This window comes from Notolepis coatsorum (genome assembly GCF_963971535.1).
Source record: "Notolepis coatsorum genome assembly, chromosome: 20".
Taxonomy (NCBI): Eukaryota; Metazoa; Chordata; class Actinopteri; order Aulopiformes; family Paralepididae; genus Notolepis; species Notolepis coatsorum.
Genome location: NC_140184.1, coordinates 3,021,508 through 3,038,974, shown reverse-complemented (window position 1 = coordinate 3,038,974; position 17,467 = coordinate 3,021,508). Strand labels below are relative to the sequence as shown.

Below are 17,467 nucleotides of genomic sequence, written 5' to 3'. Positions count from 1 at the left end.
AGGACACATGAGAGGAATGTTTTAGTATGTGGTTAACGCAGGCAGACACTGTATTAATCCACTTAGGGAAATGAGGGCATCACAGCAGCATTGCAAGTCAAATGATACATAACTATAAAAATATCTAGTATAAAGCATTTGTCTCCGTGTGCACCTACCGCATAGACGTGTCCTCCGTACGCAGCGACTCCCACTCCGCGACGCCTGCTGCTCATGGGGGCAATCAGAGTCCACTGGTCGGTGTCTGGGCTGTAGCACTCAGCTGTGAGCAGACTCTCTGCCCCGTTGAAGCCACCACAGATGTAAACCTGTAATAAGAAAGAATATTCTAATTTAGTTTATATATTCCATTTGATTTCATTCTACTTTAATTGTCTGTTAATGTTGATGCACCAAAGGACACAGACACATTTTTTGTTTGTGCAAGGTTACTTGGCAATAAAGACATTTATGATTTCTGATCTAACGTTCCTTGGGTTCATCTACCACCCTGTGTCCCTCAGTTCTACCCACCTTGCCGTGGAGGGCTGCTGCCCCGGCGGAGCTCCTGCGCTCCAGCATGGGTGAGATCACTGTCCACTGGTTAGTTTCAGGCTCGTAGCACTCGGCGGTGTTCAGTCGCACGTTTCTGTCATACCCTCCCATGGCGTAGATACAGCCATCCAACGCGACCACGCTGACGTGACAGCGGCATGAGTGCATGGGAGCCGCCTGCAGCCAGCTGCGAGTGACGGGGTTGAACCTGCACACACTGCTGAGATCCTCTATGCCGTCCCAGCCGCCGACGCAGTAGACCAGACCGTGGAGATAAGCGGTGCCGTGGTAGGCCCGGGGAGTCTCCGCCCCAATGCTCACGTCCATCCATCCACCGGCTCGGATATCGTAAGCCTCCATGCCATTGGTCGTGCTGCCGCACCTCCAGCCTCCGATGGCCAATAGGACCTCCTGGGGCAGGCGTGGGCGGGTCAGGGGGTTTGGGAGCCTGTCGGAGCCAGGGGGGTTCAGGATGCTGAGGATGAGGGCCCTGCAGTCGTGGCTGTCCCTCACCACAGGGTTGTTCTGGACGTTGTTCCTGAAGTAGTCAGGCCTCATCAAGCCCATGCGAACCTGGGAAGAGACAAGCAAGGACAACTTAGACAGCGGTTGTAGACGGTTTCACTTGAATTCTGTTTCTAGGGAACAGTTTGGACCCAAATGTTTGAGAACCACTGTATTGATTGTTTGATTGATTGAAAACTTTATTAACAGATTGCAGAATGGGTAGAATACAGTACGGCTCAATACAAACAATTGTAACGATGCAGACCAGAAAAAGACTTCCGTCTTGTTTACATCAGGGTCCCCCATTTTCAATTCATCAAGACATGTATGACATACATGACATACAGATATACAGTGATACAATTAGTTACCTTGGGCAGCAGCAAAGGGATCTGTGTTTTACGCTCATCACGGGAGTGGTCGATCCAACGGAGGACGGCCTCGAACACCGTCTCCTCGTTCTTCACGTTCAGGTCATCCCTCTCGATGATGTCCACCAGTTGCTGCAGGGACAGCTCCACAAACTTCTGTGAGATGGGCAGCATCTCCTCAAAGTGGCACACGATGAAGAGATGGGCCTTGCGCTTCAGGTCAGGGCAGCAGTAGATGTCCGCAAATCTCCAGATGCCGACACAGTTTTCCAGAGACAGCTGGCCCTCTAGGAAGTCAGAGCACGCTCCTTTTATGCCAGTGACGAGAAGCTGGTCTGCAGCCACCAGAAGCTCTTCCACGTTCTCTGCTGTCACCGGCACAAAGCGTGTGTAGGCGTACTCTATGATGAGCTGCATCATACCCGGGGACACCCCAGGGATACTGTAGACTGGTTTCTCTGAGTGAGTGAAGAGGGTTCTGTGGGATGCAGAGTATAGAGATATCTGATGAGTAAACAGTAAGCAACATTCTGTCCTGTGTACTAATATATTTTCACTGTAGAAGTTAATAGGGTCTTAGCACAGTAGAAGTATAGTATCGGTTTACAGTAGAAGTACAGTATAGGGTATTTTCACAGAAGCATACAGTCTTTTCACAGTAGAAGTATAGTATATTTTCATAGTAGAAGTACAGTATAGTATCTGTTTACAGTAGCAGTACAGTATAGTATATATTTTTAAATTTTTTATCCTCTCTTTCTCCGATTTTTTCTCCGTTTTCTCCCCGTCCCAATTTTTGGTCGTTGTGCCAATTCCCCCCCTCCCCTACCTGGTTGTTGTGCGCATGTTCTCCTACTGGTCGGTACAAGGGAACCCTGAAGTCATCCGCACGCTTCCTCCGACACGTGCGGCGACAGCCAGTGACTCTTTTTTCACCTGGCAGCAAGGACTCTCATTGGTGAAGTGTAACGCGTGGGAGGTCACGCTGCCTTCATCAATTCCTGCCTTTTCGCTGAGCAGGCGCCCAGACTTGACCTGTAGGCGTTGCTGTCCACAACGCCAGATTACCACCCAAGACTTGCCCTCCCCCTAACCCAGCCAAACAAGTTAGTATGATGATCAGCCCAAGCCTCAAGCAATGCTGACTCCGGGAGTCGAGACCACAGCCTCTTGCATTGGTGACGAGCGCAATCTCCGCCAGTATAGTATCTTTCTACAGGAGAAGTACAGTATAGGGTCTTAGCACAGTCAAAGTAAATGATTCAAATCAAATTAATTCATTGAAGCGTCTAGATGACGGACACATCCATCCCTACCAAGCTAAACTGAACCAAGCTAACCTGAACCAAGCTAAACGTACCTGAAATAGACGCTGCAGCCACACAGGATGGCCTTGTGGGCGTTAAACTCAGTGCTGTTGACTTTAATAACCACATCACAGAACATTCCCTCCAGACGCAGCTCATTAAGGATTGTACAGGACATGGCGCTTGTTTCCTTTTTCTTGTGGTGATTTTAAAATGGTATCTACAGAATATATTCAAGCTTACAGACAAGTAGCCGGAAACAACAAGTGAGATCTTCTCTTGTCTTCTGAGATCTTCTGAGAGAATTGTTGCATATATACTGTACACAAATGTTCTAGAATGTTTGATTATGACATCATACTGTGACATCACAACAGAACATCATACTGTGTGCCATCATACTGTGACATCATACTGTGACATCACAACGGAACATCATACTGTGACATCATACTGTGACATCATGTTTGAGTACCATTTGAATAATATAAATAATAATGTATGATGTAATGTAATGTTATTATAATATAATGTAATATAATAATAAAGTATAATATATTTAGCTCCCATTTTAATAATATAGACATGTCTAAAAACATGACATTCTTTAACACTTTGAATGTCCAACCCGAGTTTTCTCGGGTTTACCCCCCGCGGGTTGAATGCCCATAACGAGAATATTCGTTTTTTCTCTTTTTTTTTAATTTTTATTAGCGATCTGAATTCATATTTCATCAACGAGCCTACCGTTGGTAAATCAGCCACCCGAAGCGCTCAGATGTGAAAAAAGCGCCCCCTATCGTCTCCCAGATGGCAATTCACCCTTTTGGATTGGACTCAATGAAAATGCATGGGGGAAAAAAACCCGGACTCCACATTTTACTTCTCACGCATGTAACCGGGGCCGATCAGCTTCATGTTGGACCCTCAGCACAGCGTGTATACGCTGTTTTACAGTATACGCGTGGGATCAATAAAAGGATCGATTTTTGGAATAATCCATTTGGATACCATCTGATCTCAGGTAAGGAATCTATTTGACCAGTATTAGGATAATCAGACCTTTTTTCACAGAGATATAAACTTTCAACCCTATATGTGATATGGCTGTTTTGACTGTGCGAGTGATCAGGAAATAAGAGAATCGATTTTCAGCTTGCGGCACCAGCGTGCATACGTACACATATACTATCGATAATCTAGCGTTTATTTGAAAACTATTCATAAATAGGCCAAACAATGACAACGTTCTAGAATATTACAGTACATCAGCGTTTATCAGGGATTCTTTTTTTTTCTTCTTGAAAACGAGGGCTTTTCAAAATGCTATAAAACGGAAATGAACCGATAAAAAAACAATCCGCTTCGACAATGTTGACTGGAAATGGGTCATTGATAATGCGACGGGCAGATTAGACACATAGCCATAATTTAAAACATTAGGTGATATTAACGTTAACATTGAAGTGGTTGCTGGGCATTCAAGGGGGTAAAATAACTCCTTTATCTCTCTCCCTACCTACGGAGAAGCGGAACAGTATATAGACCCTTAAAGGGAAGGTGTTATTACTGTGTCTAGCCCAGTGTGGGAAGCACTTTAGTCTGACTTATAGAGCGAGAGCACTAGGTGCCTAGGGCGGAAATAACTTTAATCATTGTGTAATAAATTGTAACTTGTATCAGCCTTCCAGTAAAGGACAGTCAATGGGACCACTGTGTGCGTGTCTGTTAATGTGCATTTTATTTAACCCTTTCCTTTCCGGGTAATGTTCATTACAATTTAACCCTTTCCCCACCCCCTGCCTATAGTTCATTGTGAAAGGTCTCCACTCATCATTAAGGAAGGGTACTGCTTTGGGGAGCGAATATATCATCCATCTTTACTGCCATCGGGTGTGGGAGGGCCCAGGAAGTATTGGGGGAAGTGTGGGTGTGTGGGGAGCTACTGCTGATCGCCCTGGAGGGCAAGAAGGACCAGCGCACCATCCCTAGGTTAGTGAATCCTAGGCCCCATCCACTCCTGCTGCTCGACCTCCACTTCAACATTCCTGGCCTACAGTCGGGGACTCAGCTGGACCCAGCTCTGCTGCGTTCTCGCTACCAGGTGGTCGTGTACATCCACTCCCATAAAGCAGGGATAATCCACCCTGCTACACTTGTCAAACAAGTTGTAGGCTACATGTTTTAATTGATGGTTATCCTTACTTGTCTTATTGTTATAATTTTTGAATTCAAGAAGATATACCTTTTTCCTCTCTGCATGCTTACGCCTGGACCGTTAGCCTAGCTTAGCTTCATCACTGGAAGTAAGTCCTACATTAAGCCTAGTTCCCAACACTGAGCATGCGCGGGCAGCTACTTGTCGCGAGCAGAGAGCGCTGCGTGTGCATGAGCGCAGGGGTGGAGCTTCATACAGGCGATATAGGCGGTTGCCAAAATAAAAAAATGTAAATAAATCATTATTTTCTTTTTTTTTATTATTCTTTTTTTTTATTATTATTATTATTCTTTTTTTTTTTGCTTGGCGCAGCTTTGGTGCCCCCCTCTATATCTGCAACCATTATTTTTACATACAAAAACATTTCTAACATAAGGGAAAATGAGCCAAAAATCTCAGTCGATCTGAGCCTCGGCTTTAGGTGTTCACAGTCAGAACATTGAGAGCGCTGTGCATTGATGGGTATCGGTCAAGTGTTTATAGAATTGAGCGTCGAGGAAAGAAAGACTAACGTTAGAGAACTATGAAGAGACAAAAGCCATCCGGGTTGCAGTATAAAAAGAGAAGAAAAGAAGAAGAAAAACATGCCAATATCCCATCATATGTATATATCTATTATTCACTGTTAGGATCTATGGGTAACAGTACTGTATATTTGCATATCGTATATGTCACAAATGTAACAGTACTATATACCTGTATGTCCCTATGCCATAAATGTCATGATGTTTTGTATGTCATAAACCTGACTTGCCATCAAAGAGCATGACAACTCTTGAGTTGTTGAAATTCATATACACAAAGCAGCTCACAGAAATATATCCCAACTTGTGTATTGCTCTGCGGATCAGTGCAACGCTACCAGTAACAGTAGCTTCAGCCGAGAGGAGTTTTTCCAAATTAAAACTCTTGAAAACATACCCGAGGTCAACCATGGCTCAAGAACGCCTCAGTGGTCTGTGTTGATGTAAATAAAGGGATTGTAATTTTTGATAAAAGAAGAGTTGTCTTTTAATTTCAACATAAACCAATGAAAATGAGTGTTTGAGAAATGTTGTGTACCGGTAAAAAATACAGCGTGATTATCCAAAATGGCCGTCCACTTCCATTCATTCCGACGCTTAGTCAGGACAAAGGACTGGACGCTCCTTGGCTACAATGGTTTTCGCCATCAGCGGTGATCGGTCAGTTCAGGACCGGTCAGAACCGGACATGATCACTTGACGGAGCGACACTTGTCGGTGTGTGAATGTGTGAGTGAACGGGTAAAATGTGAGGACCAAATTTGTAAAACGCTTTTGGATAAAAGCCGTTGTATAAATTAACCATTTACCATTAAGTCACACACCACCAGCAGGCACGTCAGACATTTATTCTCAGTGGAGTCGAAGGAATACAGATCTCAGTTCACTATAGCAGGGTTTCACTGAAGATATACTGTAGGGACAGCAAGTCAGTGTCTCAAGTGTCATCAACGGGCATGAAGACAGTCACATTGCATTCTCCACACGACAAAGAATGAGCTAACAAATGCTCAGCTTTCAGAATTTAATTAAAAGGAAAACAGCATAAAACATAATATTAGAACATTATGCATAAAATGAGTACTGACAATTGTTGAACTGTAATAAGTGGCAATGTGTAAACGAAAACAAAATGTACTTGAAGAAAAGAATGTAAAACGTAATCTCAAATTCATACAGCTTAATAACTTGCGTGAAAATGTAAGCTGGTCAACTTGACACTGGGTGCTATTCTGCTAAACAATGACCCTGATGGAGGAACATTATACTATGGCTCATCAGTCTAGAAAACATGTACAGCATCCTCATCTCATCCTCTATATTCCACTTGATTTTATTCTACTTTAATCGTCTGTTAATGTTGATGCACCAAACGACCAAGACAAATTCCTTGTACAGTGTATGTGCAAAGCATACTTGGCAATAAAGACCTTTATGATTTCTGATGTTACCCCTCACCTCATCAAGAGTCATAACCTCACAGACACACAGCAAACAGCCAGAGGGCATTGATATTAACCCAAGGAGCAGGTAAAGGAACCCACCAACCTTTGGGGAAATTAGAGTCAGACAAGAAGATAGATACCCTTCTAGATAGAAGATAAGATACCCTTCTAGATACTGTAGAACACAAGATACCCGACTAAAACACTCTTTAAACAATATCTGAAATTAAAATAATGTACTATGTACCCTACTACTATTCTTATACTACTAACTATCTTGCTAATATGTCTACACTACTATGCACTCAAGCTGGACACTATTTGGCGAACAATGCCACTGACCCTCAGCTGTCAGAGACGTACCCCTCCTGGTGACAGGTTGTTCACAATCTGTAAGTGGCTTTGGATAAAAGCGTCGGTGCTGATGCTAAATTGTAAATAGTAAATTCTAATTTATGTGTGTGTGGTACAGAGAGAGAGAGACCCACAGCATGCTAGCTAGCTTAGCACAATGACAAGGAAGTGGTTATCCTTATGTACATGTTGTGACTTGTGTATTTACCACCATGTAGAAATAGCAATGTAAAATGAGACTCCGGGCACAGTGATCGCACGCTGTGATTCCAGTCATTCTGCGAAGCTAGCTAGCAGTCTGTGGGTCTCTCTCAAAAGTTGGCATGTTCCTCTAAGGACTCAGGGACTGATTCTGACCAGTTGTAGAACTTCACAAATAGTCTACTTGCTGTATCAATGCACAGCAATCCTTCAGAGAAGACTTAAAAAAATACATTTTGAATCCAACTCGGAGCTTAGCAACTCAAGAGAATTGTGTTTGGCCAGTAGCACGGAGGTTTGACTGGCAGCAATGTTGTTTGCAATGGGAAATACTGAATAGACGGTTTCCAATTGACAACATAAACATTGTAAATGGACTGCATTTGATTTCCTGTCAGTTGTAGATATGAGCAAACACTGCAACAGGAAATCAACTGCAGTCCAAGCTGTTCCCTAGCAACACAATTCCACTGAAACCGTCAATAACACAGAAACATGTGCATGAGGCCCATTTCCACTGGGAATCTCCTGATGCTGCACACTCCTGGAAAGCAATGCAAGCAGTGTGCAGGGGTGTAAAGTACTTGAGTAATTGTACTTTGTTACAATACTTAAGTACTGTTTTTGGGGATTTGTACTTTACTCGAGTATTATCAAATCCCCATCCACGGGAAATGAACCCGCCCATACCCATGCTGATTGGTCCTTTTGCAAGACTAGAAGGCGGGGATCTTTGATTAAACACCTGCTATCAGAAGAATAGACAGTCAGGAAAAAAGTTTTTACTTTTACTTTTTAGTACATTTAAAAGTAGAAACTTTTGTGTGTTTTTAGCCAGATACTCTGACTTTTACTTGAGTCACTTAACTCATTGCCTGCCAACAACGAGATTACTCGTTGATAGTTTTTCCCTTTATTTGATATTTTTATTCATTATTCATCCAGGGACCTTGGCGTTACCATAGGGAATGAGTCTGAGGTCGCCAAAGTGCAATACCGGCCGCCTAAATATTAAAGGCAACCAACTTGTGTCTAGCCACGCCCAACTTGCGTCTAGCCACGCCCCTGCGGCGACGCAGCAGCAGAGCGTAGCGGCAGCATTATGTAGCAGTAATCCCCCCTTTTTTACCATCGACAACTAGCTCAACTGGCAGCGCTGCCTTGCTGTGGTTCCTGCGGTCCGTTGGTGACAAGTTCGATTCCCTTAAAAAAAAATTTTAACGTGCATTCTTTCGCCGGTTAAGTTTAGGCATGTTAACTTTAAGCATTGTTTCGGAGTTGGTTAAGGTTAAGGTTAGGCATTGTTTCGGAGTTGGTTAAGGTTAGAAGGGTTAAGTTTAGGCGCTGTTAAGGAGCTGGTTAAGGTTAGAGTTTGTCTTAGAGAATGGCAATAGACAGCCTATTTCCGCGCTGCAGCTCTCTCGCGCTGCCGCGGTCACATGGGCGTAGTGGCCAATCAGAGAAACGCTAAACACAAGTTGGTTGCCGAAAATATTCACGCATACCGGCCGCATCCAGCTAGACAGCGGTATCGAGCACCCTTTGTAACCTTGTATCTTGGCCTGTGAAACGGCCAAATGTCTCCGGTTTCACTTTTCCTTGTCGGGCGAGGGCGAGCGGTTCTCCCGGTTCCATTGAAGCGCGTCAAATATCCCTGATCCATATGTTGTGGTGGGTTATGCCTAGGGATGGGTACCGTTCACATTTGAACCGATACGGTACCGGTACCCAACGGTACCTTTTTTCTGTACTTTAGTCTCTAAAAATGTAATCTACCTCAGTTGTGAAGAAAAAAAATCTAAACTTCAAATAACTACACTTTCGACCGTTTTCGGCTTGCCATTCCCCCGACTGCTTTGTTGTTGAATCAAGTAAAATCCTAGGTAAGCGTATATTGTGCTTGTGAACGTTAAACTGAAAAAAAAAGTTAAAAAAAAAAAAAAAAAAATGTAAATATATATATATATATATATAAAAATTTAATTCCAGTACCGAAATCTGCCACCGACGTGAATCGGTACTCGGTAGTACCGACGTGATTCGGTAGGTACCTTTAAAAGTACCTAATTCGGTACCCATCCCTAGTTATGCCGTCAACCAAATGGACATTGGATGTACCAGATGGCGATCAAACAATTTGAATATTATTTTTGGAATACTCCCGATCCCAGGTAAGGACGATCTGACGTCAATTTTAGCTTGATCCTGCAATGCTTTTATACCGATCGGGCTGATAAGCGGTTTTAGTGTTCAATACGAATGCCGTTACTGACAATCAAACAATCAGAAACGACCCCCCCCCCCTTTCATGCATTCATGATGGAACATAATACCTATGATATAGATTTGATTTCAGAATAACAGCGTGTACAGGCAAGAATGGGCAACGTCTATAGTGGAATTGAGGTATACTGCTAGAACTCAGCATTTCGGGAATGACCCTAGACTGCTCTAAAACCATACTTATATTCACCATGGTATAACACAGGAACGTATGGATGGAAAAATCCATTCTTTTTCATATATTGAACGATAGATAGGCGATGTCAAATGGGCCATAGTATTGTATCCATAGCTATAATATAGAATATAGTTATAGCTCTACAAACAAGGTGATGCAGTCCTGTCTTTTAAAGCGTGGCAGTGCTAGAGCGGGGCCAGACTAATTCCCGGCGGTCAATGAGTTAAGTATAATTTCTGGGTACTTTTTACAGCAGTGTGGCAGTTAAGACAGACTTTAATACATTTTATTTAAAGTGTTCACAACTCCAGGGCGACGACAGAGCCCCCCCCCCCCCCAGTGGCTTCTGTCTCGCCTAGTAGTTTCCAAAACAGTAGAACTGAGTAGAAAGGCAGTAGAAAGTAGTCTCCAATTTCTTTGTGTCCTTTGTGAATTGGCGGAAGAGGGCGACTCCCGATTAGTAGGTCGCCCACTCACTGGAGGATAATGATGGACGGCCGATGGGCGAGGATGACGATGAGAGCGACAGTAGGGAGGGACTACTGGAAGATGACGAGACCTTCCGTGGCACTGGGGACATGCGGTGCCTCAGCCATTTAGGGTCAGTCTCTCTCTTAGACGACACCACAGCATGTAGGCTGGTCTCGGGTCAGTCTCAAAGCCCTTCAGACAATGACTTAGGAGGCACAAAATATTAGTAGAGGCTCAGGTTTCAGATCAGCTTGCCCTCCTCGTACGTTATAATACAGCGGTACGGTAAGTGTCGAGTCACTCTGGGGACGATCCACACATGGCAGCCTGGTTTACGAAGGCTGGTCACGGCACCATTTGTCCCTTTGGTCCACGACGACGAGGCAGTGTTTGTGAATGAATGCTGATCGACGTGCCACACATGTTGGTGCCGGTCGGGGTCCGGGTCCGGGTCCAGGAGGACGTCAGACGTCTGTCGACTTGCTGTAGCGATTCATGTCGCTGAGGAAACACAGACGGAGACACGTACATCATCAGTTAGAGGTGAAAGATGCAAATACACACACACTAGGGCTGGGCGATGAATCGGAAAATTCTATGCAATCTCATTTCTAAATTATGACAATTTTCTTTTTATTAATTTTTTTTTCTTTTTCTTTTTTTCCTTTCTCTTTTTCCCCCTTTTCTTTTTCCATCTTTCCCCCATCCCATTGTTAGTCGTTATGCCAATTCCCAATCCCCTACCTGGTCGTTGCGTGCTCGACCCCCTACCGTCGGTCTGGGAGGGCGGAGACTATCACATGCTTCCTCCGACACATGTGTAGCCAGCCCACCGCTTCTTTTCACCTGGCAGCGCGGACTCTCACTGGGAGAGTGTAAGGTGTGGAAGGTCACACTACCTCTCCCAGATCCTTCCCTCGCTGTGCAGGCGCCCCGACCAAACTGTAGGAGTCGCTGTTTTTACAACGACCAGGACCCACCCTCGCCGGCTTCCCACCCGCTAACACTGCCAATTGTGTCAGTGTGGACGGTCGGCCAAGCCGGAGGCACCACAGCTGGATTCGATCCCACTGTGGTGGTAGACAGACGCTTAGTCCGCTGCGCCACCGAGGGGGTGTTACACAAAGGGAGGGGGCGGGGGAAAGATGACCAGGTAGAGTGAAGACAGGAAGGTGAATGTACAAGATGGGGGAAGGGGGGTGTTACTACCACACTAATATGCACTCAAGTCTGTAGCACTCAAGTTCAACACTGTTTGACGAACAACATTACTGACCCTTAGCTGCCAGAGTCGTACCCTTCCTGCTGACTCGTTGTACAGAACTAATAAGTCGCTTTGGCTAAAATCATTCAGCTAAATGACTAAATGTAAGCGACAATTATGCTTGTAGGATGGATCAAGGAGAAGAGGCGGGGCTTTAGATAGATCTATCATGGAAAGTTGTCTCTCTCTCTACTAACCGTAGCTCTGCTTTCAAACGCTCCAGTTTGTCGTGTAGTCGGTGGTTCTTCACCTGCATGGGACTGTTGGGCACGAACCAAGCGGCTATGAACTTACACACCACCACCACGTGCTGCGGAGAGAGAGATGAGACACAGAGGAGTTAACAAAACGTACAAACCACCACCACGTGCTGCGGAGAGAGAGATGAGACACAGAGGAGTTAACAAAACGTACACACCACCACCACATGCTGCGGAGAGAGAGATGAGACACAGAGGAGTTAACAAAACGTACAAACCACCACCACGTGCTGCGGAGAGAGAGATGAGACACAGAGGAGTTAACAAAACGTACAAACCACCACCACGTGCTGCGGAGAGAGAGATGAGACACAGAGGAGTTAACAAAACGTACAAACCACCACCACGTGCTGCGGAGAGAGAGATGAGACACAGAGGAGTTAACAAAACGTACAAACCACCACCACGTGCTGCGGAGAGAGAGATGAGACACAGAGGAGTTAACAAAACGTACACACCACCACCACGTGCTGCGGAGAGAGAGATGAGACACAGAGGAGCTAACCAAGTAAAGAGACACAAACAGTCAGATGCTAATAACGACCCATTCCTATTTACTGGAAAACATTCAACTGGCATTAGACCAACTGTGAGGATTTAATTTAGATTCAAGGCAGATCTTTAGTCAGATCTTTAGCAGATGTTTTATTTGGAACCACTAGGTGCTACACTACGGGGCGAATTCACAAAGGGATTGCGCAGCTTTCTATGGCGCTATGCCGGTGCAAATAGCTCCGAAACACAGTTTGCTATTCACAAAGCAAGAGCAAAGGGTGAAATGCGGTGCTAACTGTGTTGCCATCAGCATTACGTCTCTGGGCGTCGGTGCTGTTTGCGGGTATTTAAATTAGGTAATATGGGCAGAACATGTTCCCCTTTCTATTAGTGTCGTCAAAAATATAGATTTTTCGATACATATCGATTCTGAATATTTAAAAACGGTTTCAATACTCATTTCCCGCAATATCGATATTTAATTATTCATTAAACGAAGTTGCATTGTTTATTTCAATACCTGTAATAGTACAGTAGTCCACACACACACACACACACGTGCATTCAGTTAAGTTGGAATATGACTGTAATCCAAACAGTTCAGTTTGTCAGGTACATGCAACACAGATTACAGTGTTTACTTAATTTCTAAGATTATATCATTTAGTTATTCTTAAATGTGTGATCTAAAGATAAACAAAGGGTTTTAAAAGTGTTATATTTATCTTCTCTTATAGTACCAGAGAGAAGCTGAGGAGAATCAACCAGCAACAAAAGCAAAATTTATTAAAAAGAAAATATATATATATTTATATTTTTTTTTACATTTTAAGATTGAACCTTTTTCCCAGTGGTATCAAAAAATGGTATCGAATATCGATACTTTTCAAGGTATCGTATCGAAGTTTGAAATTCCAGTATCGTGACAACACTACTTTCTATGCAAAAGAATACACTTTTAATTCAGGTCCATGAGGAGTAGACGCTGGAAACATGTTTATTATGGAGTATATGATAATGCAGGTTCTATTCTCTTAACTAAACATTAAATACATGCTAATGACGTGCATGTAATACATGCTAATGATAAACCTTCGGCAGGTTTTTTTTTTTTTTTTTTTGAGACATTTTAATCTAGATTAATCTAGATTAAATCCAGGATTGCAGATAGATTAATCTAGATTAAAAAATAATCTATGCCCACCTCTAATATATATATTTCAGTTAGTTAGATAGTTAATTATATTGACCAATTTGTTTACACTGCTGTGTTTTCTTTTTTTACTACCCGTCATTTTCCCCCCTAATTTTTATTCCCCCTTTCTTTTATATAGCTTCTCTCTCCTTGTACAGTGTCCTTGAGTCTGAGAAAGGCTTCTCTCTTCAAATCCAATTTATTATTATTGTTATTATTAATACAGAGCACCGTTAGGCCCACAACACGACCCAGGGAGCAGCTCCGTGTGAGAAGGGAGCGGCCCGGGCCACAGCACCGTTAGGCCCACAACACGACCCAGGGAGCAGCTCCGTGTGAGAAGGGAGCGGCCCGGGCCACAGCACCGTTAGGCCCACAACACGACCCAGGGAGCAGCTCCGTGTGAGAAGGGAGCGGCCCGGGCCACAGCACCGTTAGGCCCACAACACGACCCAGGGAGCAGCTCCGTGTGAGAAGGGAGCGGCCCGGGCCACAGCACCGTTAGGCCCACAACACGACCCAGGGAGCAGCTCCGTGTGAGAAGGGAGCGGCCCGGGCGAGTGAGGCCAGCTTCCGGGAATTGTGCAGAAATAATGGCCACCTCACAATGGAGCCTCCACTGCAGCCAACGCACACAAACAACACACCTCGAACAGGATGACGAAGGCAAAGCGCACGGCCAGAACCAGCCAGTACTGAGAGGTGTAGGTGTAGTCTTCATCACTCCTGTAGTCCTTATAGCTGCACACACACACACACACACACACACACACACACACACACACACACACACACACACACACACACACACACACACACACACACACACACACACACACACACACACACACACACACACACACACACACACACACACACACACACACACACACACACACACACACACACACACACAATAATCATGCCAGTAATCATGATACTATACACATGCCCCTCCCTCCCAAATAGTAGTAATACTCTTCTATGTACTGTATAGTACCTTAACTGTGAGCTTAGCATAAAGAGACACTTCACCCAAAATACATGATAAGTAGATTTTGACTGTTTGTAGTTCTTTGTTTTGACTTGAATTCCTAATTACTTTGCTATGTTGGCTATGTAAAACAAATTAATAACTTGAAAAAGTAACGTCCCACAATGTGTGCCCCTTTAAGGAATATACACTTGAGCTAAAAACTGTTGTGCGACTCCCACCTAACCTGCACGGACTGCACCGTATGACCCTGCCAGCTGGGGTACCGTATGCATACTGCACCTGTGTGTACTGTATACTTACTGCACCTGTGTGTACTGTATACTTACTGCACCTGTGTGTACTGTATACTTACTGCACCTGTGTGTACTGTATACTTACTGCACCTGTGTGTACTGTATACTTACTGCACCTGTGTGTACTGTATACTTACTGCACCTGTGTGTACTGTATACTTACTGCACCTGTGTGTACTGTATACTTACTGCACCTGTGTGTACTGTATACTTACTGCACCTGTGTGTACTGTATACTTACTGCACCTGTGTGTACTGTATACTTACTGCACCTGTGTGTACTGTATACTTACTGCACCTGTGTGTACTGTATACTTACTCATAGTGTATATTCAGATTCTAAGTGTTATTGGCCATATTCATTGTAATGTATAATATAACTGATTTTAGCTTTGTAGTACTCGATAGTACTTTTTCTACTGTACTATAAATGTATTGCCACTATTACCCTGCCCATACCTGTACCTCCCCCTCCCCCATGCTGCTATGATGCCAGAATTTCCCCCAAGGAGATCAATAAAGGAATAGCTCATCTTAGCTAGCATGAGCGCTAAGGAGGCGAGCCGGGCGTCTCACCTGCACTGCGTGGCATTACCTCCGCCCTCCATGATCAGCTGACTGGGCAGGAAGTCACGTCGAACAGTGGGGTCTGCCAGGTGGGCTGTGGACAGAGTGTCGTTGATGTAGCCCTGCATACAACTGGGGTGGAGAGGAGAGAGTGAGAGAGTGAGAGAGAGAGAGAGAGTGAGAGAGAGAGAGAGAGAGAGAGAGAGAGAGATCATTGCTTTCGGTTCTATTTGTATCGGTGGTATTGATGCAGCCGTGTGGTTTGGTTATTAAAAGATGGCTCCAGATGTAACCCTTTCACTGCGACAACACACAGAAGGTTAACCCTTTACTATCACACTACCGACGGTTAATGTTCTATTTATTTATTTTTACCCAGGGATAGTGCACATTAATCAACTGCCAGAATTAGCTATTGAGCTAGTTTCCATCTGTAGTTCCTGCCCTAACATGCATGTCTTCATGGTGTGGAGGAGACCAGAGGAACACAGAGAGAGAACATGTCTTCATGGTGTGGAGGAGACCAGAGGAACACAGAGAGAGAACATGTCTTCATGGTGTGGAGGAGACCAGAGGAACACAGAGAGAACATGTCTTCATGGTGTGGAGGAGACCAGAGGAACACACAGAGAGAACATGTCTTCATGGTGTGGAGGAGACCAGAGGAACACAGAGAGAGAACATGTCTTCATGGTGTGGAGGAGACCAGAGGAACACAGAGAACATGTCTTCATGGTGTGGAGGAGACCAGAGGAACACAGAGAACATGTCTTCATGGTGTGGAGGAGACCAGAGGAACACAGAGAACATGTCTTCATGGTGTGGAGGAGACCAGAGGAACACAGAGAACATGTCTTCATGGTGTGGAGGAGACCAGAGGAACACAGAGAGAACATGTCTTCATGGTGTGGAGGAGACCAGAGGAACACAGAGAACATGTCGTCATGGTGTGGAGGAGACCAGAGGAACACAGAGAGAGAACATGTCTTCATGGTGTGGAGGAGACCAGAGGAACACAGAGAACATGTCTTCATGGTGTGGAGGAGACCAGAGGAACACAGAGAGAGAACATGTCTTCATGGTGTGGAGGAGACCAGAGGAACACAGAGAGAGAACATGTCTTCATGGTGTGGAGGAGACCAGAGGAACACAGAGAACATGTCTTCATGGTGTGGAGGAGACCAGAGGAACACAGAGAGAGAACATGTCTTCATGGTGTGGAGGAGACCAGAGGAACACAGAGAGAGAACATGTCTTCATGGTGTGGAGGAGACCAGAGGAACACAGAGAGAACATGTCTTCATGGTGTGGAGGAGACCAGAGGAACACAGAGAGAGAACATGTCTTCATGGTGTGGAGGAGACCAGAGGAACACAGAGAACATGTCTTCATGGTGTGGAGGAGACCAGAGGAACACAGAGAGAGAACATGTCTTCATGGTGTGGAGGAGACCAGAGGAACACAGAGAGAGAACATGTCTTCATGGTGTGGAGGAGACCAGAGGAACACAGAGAGAACATGTCTTCATGGTGTGGAGGAGACCAGAGGAACACAGAGAGAGAACATGTCTTCATGGTGAGGAGGAGACCAGAGGAACACACAGAGAGAACATGTCTTCATGGTGTGGAGGAGACCAGAGGAACACAGAGAGAGAACATGTCTTCATGGTGAGGAGGAGACCAGAGGAACACAGAGAGAGAACATGTCTTCATGGTGAGGAGGAGACCAGAGGAACACACAGAGAGAACATGTCTTCATGGTGTGGAGGAGACCAGAGGAACACAGAGAGAGAACATGTCTTCATGGTGAGGAGGAGACCAGAGGAACACAGAGAGAGAACATGTCTTCATGGTGTGGAGGAGACCAGAGGAACACAGAGAGAACATGTCTTCATGGTGTGGAGGAGACCAGAGGAACACAGAGAGAGAACATGTCTTCATGGTGAGGAGGAGACCAGAGGAACACAGAGAGAGAACATGTCTTCATGGTGTGGAGGAGACCAG

At 44.7% G+C, this 17,467-nt stretch overlaps 1 protein-coding gene across 3 annotated transcripts in view; it reads right to left on the bottom strand.

Moving 5' to 3' along the window:
- Nucleotides 1–6,471: 6,471 nt before the first annotated feature.
- Nucleotides 6,472–17,467, bottom strand: part of ano9b (anoctamin 9b) — a 69,482-nt gene continuing 58,486 nt past the window's right edge. For 2 of the 3 annotated variants that reach the window (XM_084337691.1, XM_084337692.1), the window contains 4 exons: nucleotides 15,474–15,596; nucleotides 14,255–14,348; nucleotides 11,855–11,967; nucleotides 6,472–10,894 (listed from right to left, as the gene is read on the bottom strand). In XM_084337691.1, coding sequence (XP_084193817.1) covers nucleotides 10,858–10,894; nucleotides 11,855–11,967; nucleotides 14,255–14,348; nucleotides 15,474–15,596 — 367 coding nt within the window. In that variant the 3' untranslated portion in view covers nucleotides 6,472–10,857. The remainder of the gene's footprint in view (nucleotides 10,895–11,854; nucleotides 11,968–14,254; nucleotides 14,349–15,473; nucleotides 15,597–17,467) is intronic. The other variant, XR_014620840.1, reaches the window with a different exon arrangement.